The following is a 6,000-nucleotide window of genomic DNA, read 5'->3' on the forward strand; positions in this document are numbered from 1 at the left end:
GTGCGGATCCCACGGGACTTGACCTGAGCTTGTTCTTGCTGCAGAAATTAGGAGGCACAAAGAGAACTCACTGAAGTGTTACCAGATGGCCTTGGAGTTTGCATTGGCGAGCTGCTGTCGTAACGGCCAAGCAGTTCAGTGGTGTTCTGGTCCACCAGCCTCAGTTCGTGGTTGGCCCAGGGTCGATGGCCGCCAAAATTAGCACGTCCATGGGCACGCTGACAACGTAACGACGCAATTACACCATTGGGGGGGGGTTGGCGTTACATAACGCTCTACACCTGTATTTGCGAGGTAAGATGAAAGGTAAAGTTGTCCCAGCGCTTAATTAGTTAAGCACTATGACATGGAGACAGGGGGAGGGGGGAATAGCGGTATAGCTCCACGCATTATTGACCTCGGCACTAGATGGAGGTCAGTGGACAGCTTAAGGTCCCGGCAGCTTTACCCCCGGAACATAATGAATAGGAGGCAGGGTGGGCCCCAGAGCCGGTCTGGGCGCTGTGGAGAAGAGAAAAATCTTGCCCCTACCGGAAATCTAATCCTCGGTTCAGTTATCCTAACTGGATTTTCGTGCATTTTTCTCAGACCCTTCAGGCAAATCTCGAGTTATTACTTCGGTCAGGCCACCACCACTTCCTTCAAAACCATTTCCATTTCAACGGTGATCCTACCAGTCACGCAAAAAGCAAGGATTTGCAGCCTCCATTGACGTTTGTGGAAATGAAAGGATGCGCGCGCAGTGAACGTGTCTGCCTGCCGGCCCGTAGAGCGATAAGACGCAACCAACACCGACCGGGCTGTCTCTATGCGACCGTGTCACAGACGCCGTTCCCATGGTAACCCGAGACAGGTGACAGTCACGACACTGCATTATCCTCATAGGGTTCTGTGAGGCCGGGTAGTGGCGGGAGAGTGTGACCGAGCCGGGTGGCAAAGAGGTAATGCTCGGTTTGGAACTCGGCCGGGATACGCACTGTTCTGACCTAGGGGCTTTAGCCATTTTACTCAGACCTTCCAGGAAAATTCCGGGATCGACCGGTTCCTTCCCAGGAACAGGGTCCGGACATTGCATAGGAAACTGAAACTAGGAGTAGTAGCAGGAGGAGGAGTTGAAAAGTAAAATGTAAAGCTACCCCTCTGCTTAACCAATTAAGCACTACGCCATGAAGACGTATGGGGCAGTGGAGGTATTATTGACGTTGGCAGTAGATGGAAGTGAGTCGCTTTACCCTCGGCAGCCACTGGATAGGAGGCTGGGTGAGCCCCAGAGCCGGTCTGGACTTCGTGGAGGGGAGAAGAATCTTGACCCTACCGGGACTCAAGCCCCTATTTCTGTAGCGGTAGATACGATAAAGGAGAAGACGGAAGAGAGAAATGACGATAAGAATGAAATGAAAAGAAGAGAACAGCGATGAAGCAGGGGGCTTCCTCACGTCTTGAGAGTGAAACGGGGGGGGGGGAGTTTCACGATTTGGACTCCACCAAATATTAGAAGGACGATGAAATGAAGGAGGATTGAACGGTGGGGAATGTAGCGTACGTGGAAGAGATGAGAACTGCTATGCCCCGACAGCATTTTGATCAAAATCTTGAAAGTAAGTGACCAACTGGGAGAGATAAGTGTAAATAGTGTTAAAATGGGTGTAGGAGAAATGCGGTCTATTTACTGGATTCATCTGGCTTAGGATAGGGACCGGTGGCAGACTGTTGTGAACAGGGCAGTGAAACTTCGGGTTTCATAAAAGACTGGTATTTCTTGGCTAGGTGAGCGACTGCCATCTTGTCAGGACTGTGCTCTATGGAGTGACGTATCTGTACAGAGCCGGGAGGGAAATGAGTTCTTCCCAGAACTTATGTAACGTCAACACTGCGGATTTAACCAACTTTTGCTACACACAATTCTGTCGTCAAGGATAGGCGATGATGGCTGAACGGAGCCAACAGGGTGCCTGTGAAGCGGCTCGGGTTTGGTACACACTTCCCGGAAGTGCAGTTCTCAAATGTTCTCTAAACGTGTGAAAACTGTAGTCACAACACTTGCGTTTTCTTCAGAGAGGGTTTTCTTTTTTCCTCAGTACCGACCAATTTCGGGGAAGAACCTTGATATACACCACGACCCTCACGCTCCAACTCACTCTAGGGAAGAAACCCTTAACACTCATCTAGATGTGAGGCGCCAATGTTGGCGTGGAGCCATGGCGAAGAGGATGCCTCTTTCGGGAGGCGAACCCCTGCCATATAATTCCTAGCCGCTAACGTTATCGGATTGGGCCACAGTGTAACTGCATCCCGTGAAACCTTTGAAGCGTGGAATTCAGTCGGTCGGATCGGGTAAATTGCTGCTGGTCCTCGACAGCACAATTCTTGCTTCCGAGAACCGCGGCAATAATGCCGGTATGTTTCTGTCTCACGGCTTTGGGAGTCATGCAACCGCCCGGAGTTCGTCTGAATAGTCTTTAAACAGTCCGTACCTCACAGGAAACACGTTACGTCACTACTGCAAAGCCCAGCCTGTTAATTCTGTTTGGGGAAAGAGTCGCTGTTTACTGTGAGAACCACACGGAACACACAGATACACTCTGTGGGCAGAATTCAGGGTTTTAGTTTGTTACAGCAGGCGGTACATATAGTTACCACTGGGCTTAAATGGGATAACGCGCTGAGAAACTTTCCTGCCGTCCAGTCGCTCCCGGTCCGAGTCCCCGTGTAGGACAAACAGCCGGCGGGTCCTGCTGCTTCTTCCTTGTTTATTTACACTTTTTCGTTCTTTCTCTGTGCTTGCCCTTGTTCTTTTGGTGGCTCCGTCTGTCGCTGAAACTGCGGGCCCCTGCAGCCACCAGCAACCAGACATGCATTGGCTGATGGCATTTGTTTATTTCTGTTTGTTAGTTTGCGTAGTAACGATGTGAGATTCTGAGATGCTCTATAATATTAGATATTAGAATATGTACCACCTGCTTTAACAGGAGCCGCGAGAGCTCAGTCGGTATAGCGGCTGTACAATGGGCTGTACGGCTGAGGGATAGGGGTTCGATTCCCGATTCTCTTTATAGCTTCCTATCCAAAGGGTGCCGAATGTGAAGAGGCTGGGGTCTGAAACTGACCACTGACCTCCACTCCCCCACCCTATTTAGTTGCATGGTGCTCAGTTAAACAGAGACAACTTTACTTTGCCTGTTTTAACATTGTGAGACTCTGCATTCTGCCCACACAGTGTATTTATATGTTCCGTATGGATCTTATGATTCGCTAAACGGCATTAACCGGTTGGGGTTTGTAGTGGTGATGTCACATGGTTCCTGTGAGGTACGGGCTGGATTCTTATATACTATTCAGGCGGACTTGCGACCTCAGAGGGATAGCACGACGCTGTGAGACAGCTCCTCGCATCGTGTTTTGCTCTTGCATAAGGAACCTCGTGGCTACGGAAGGGCTGGGAGAACTTGGGGTTATATTGAAAAGAATTGTAAGGAAATTGGCCGTGTGTCCAGTCGTGTTTATGTATGGCTTATTTAACGGCGCTATCTGCACCCCAGTGTATGGAGTCGAACGGGCGGGCGGTCAGTCAATAATGGATTCAAAAAATGTGGGAGGAATTCTGAATCGAGGTACCATCCCGGTATTTGCTGGGAAGGACTGAGGAGAACCCTGAAGGACTGCAATCAGGATGATATTATACCCAGGACCTCCCACTCGATCGTGAAGTTTGGTACGTTTCCAGTCGTAGGTTTGTTCTGATAACGATAGTCGGATTGTGTTACCACACGGGTGGTAAAGGCTTGTTCAAGTTGGTGGAATTGTTTGGCAGTAACCTCCTTTTTTGTAAATCAGATCTCCGGTTTCTCTTCAGTCACGGCCCACTGAGTACAAAGTTTCGGCACCGTCTGTACGTGGAAGCAGAGGTACGGCCACCCATAACGCCGTGGAGCCGTGTAATTATGATTTCACTGGCAATTTTATATGCAATTTACGCAGTGATATCTCGTTACCATGGTGATGTTCGGCTTACTTGAGCGTGCTGCCTGTCTGCCTCAGTGACGTCAGCATTTCAACGTTCCCATTCAGAAAGGGGCTTAGACATTAGGTAATATTTTGGCCTGAGAGAGAGCAAGTAATGGGACTAAGTCCATGGAACTGAGCCCTTCTTGAGAAGCCAGTAGTTGCTCAGCCATTCAAGAAATTAGCAGATTTATTACCGCGTTCGCAAGGGCCCACCACTTCTCCCTACCTCGAACCAGATGAATCCAGTCCATACCCTCCCATCCTGTTTCAATGTCTCCGCCCTCTACGGCTGGACCCTCAAAAATTTTGTATGCATTTCTCTTGTCTCCCGCGTGGGAAGAGGCGGACGGACTGAGGCATTTATGAGGAAATTCGTAATTTGTATCCATAAGATATTATTCGGCTCAGCAAATCAAGGCGGGTGAGATTGGTGGGGCTTGTAGCATGCATGGAGTGATGGGTTATACATAAGTCTACAGAATTACGGTCGAAAATCCTGAACGGAAACGACCACTTAAGCGACCTGGGGGTAGATGGAAGGAACAGCAGACGTGTGTGGAATTAACGTTGTGATCCTTGAAACGCTGACCTCAAGGCGCTTCCTCTCCGCCGCATGGGAGCTTTTCCAGCCACTTCCGTGACGTCGCATTTGAATTTCTGCACCCAGAGAGCGAAATCTGGACTGAGCGCCTCGATCGGTAAAACAGTAGGCTCCTGGAAACCGTGTGTCACGTGTATGCAGAACAGTGTCTGTACATTGTCTTCAAGGAATGTCACGCCGTGTAGTCTGGTAGCAAGTTACTCAGCAGTTTTAAGAATGCTAGAGGAAAAGAGCTGGTTTTTCGAAACATTGGTACATTTATACAAAACTGCACGGCGTCACGTCACAAAAGAGATCCTCAAACTATGTTTAAAGGTGGGAATTGACGTCGCCTTTCCTTCGCTGGAGGATAGCAGTTGCTTGGGGGAAGACGGAAATCGGTTTGTAGGATTTGAGGTTCTCACAGAGGTGGTTATGAAGAGTTCTGCCTTCTGGAATATATCTCCGTGTAGTCCGTCGGAAGTCAACCGACGTTTCGGAGGAACATATGACCAGGGTGGGCTTATTCCTCGACCATGAAGATGGAGGCGACGTTCCTCGGAAACGTCGTTTGACTTTCAACGGACTACACGGCGTTATAGCCCAGAAGATATTACTCTTCGAAAATCGGTTTGTCCATCTCGGCGGAGACCCCTCGAACTCGTGCAGGCAACACGCTGCACCAGGGCCCTGAATGCTGACCTGTTTTCTCGTGTTGCAGCCCTCGACACGCCCAACGCTACTGTCAAGAAACAGGTGTTGGAGCTTCTGTCCGCACTATGCGTCTACAACTCGGACGGCTACGCGCGTGCGCTGGACGCCTTGGAGCACTACAAGGTACGTGTAGTGTTACTGTAGCTTTGGTGGAGTCATGGAAAGCATGAACACGGGGGCAAGTGGTGGGAGTGGGGGAAGGCAGGAAACTTTGTGCGGATTCTTTCGTTGGTTGACTCAATTGCATCATAATCGAAAGGGTAAATATTCCATGTGGTTGATTAAGCAACACTCCGTGTATTTTATGGGGGAGAGGAGGTATAGCTCCACAGTGAAGATAGCCTACTATTAATAATGTTATATTTTAGCGTCCTGTTGCACTGATTTAAGTCCATAATTTAATTCACCGTCTTCTAGTGCATACACTTATCTACCTCACTCCTCTCTCTCTCGCACTACATGTTTCGGCACAAAAGTGCCATCTTCAGGTGCTTATTCGATTAACGTTAAACTAGTTCACTGCATGCCTTGTCGTATTCATATTAAAATAATAATTAAAATATATATTTATCATATATATTGATAAATATCAAATATTAAAAATATTAAAATTGTTCAGGATTTTTCCTACGTTGTATCTCACTACTCGAGTCACATCTATCCTCTTCTGTCGGAGCACTCTTTCTATTTTCATGTGTGTA

At 48.6% G+C, this 6,000-nt stretch overlaps 1 protein-coding gene across 4 annotated transcripts in view; it reads left to right on the top strand.

The window, feature by feature from the left end:
• Positions 1-6,000, top strand: part of LOC111866052 — a 76,622-nt gene that overhangs the window by 31,784 nt on the left and 38,838 nt on the right. For all 4 annotated transcript variants that reach the window (XM_023854581.2, XM_023854578.2, XM_023854579.2 and 1 more), the window contains exon 3: positions 5,307-5,422. In XM_023854581.2, the coding sequence (XP_023710349.1) occupies positions 5,307-5,422 (116 nt within the window). The remainder of the gene's footprint in view (positions 1-5,306; positions 5,423-6,000) is intronic.

This window comes from Cryptotermes secundus, unplaced genomic scaffold, assembly GCF_002891405.2.
Source record: "Cryptotermes secundus unplaced genomic scaffold, Csec_1.0 scaffold318, whole genome shotgun sequence".
NCBI lineage: Eukaryota > Metazoa > Arthropoda > Insecta > Blattodea > Kalotermitidae > Cryptotermes > Cryptotermes secundus.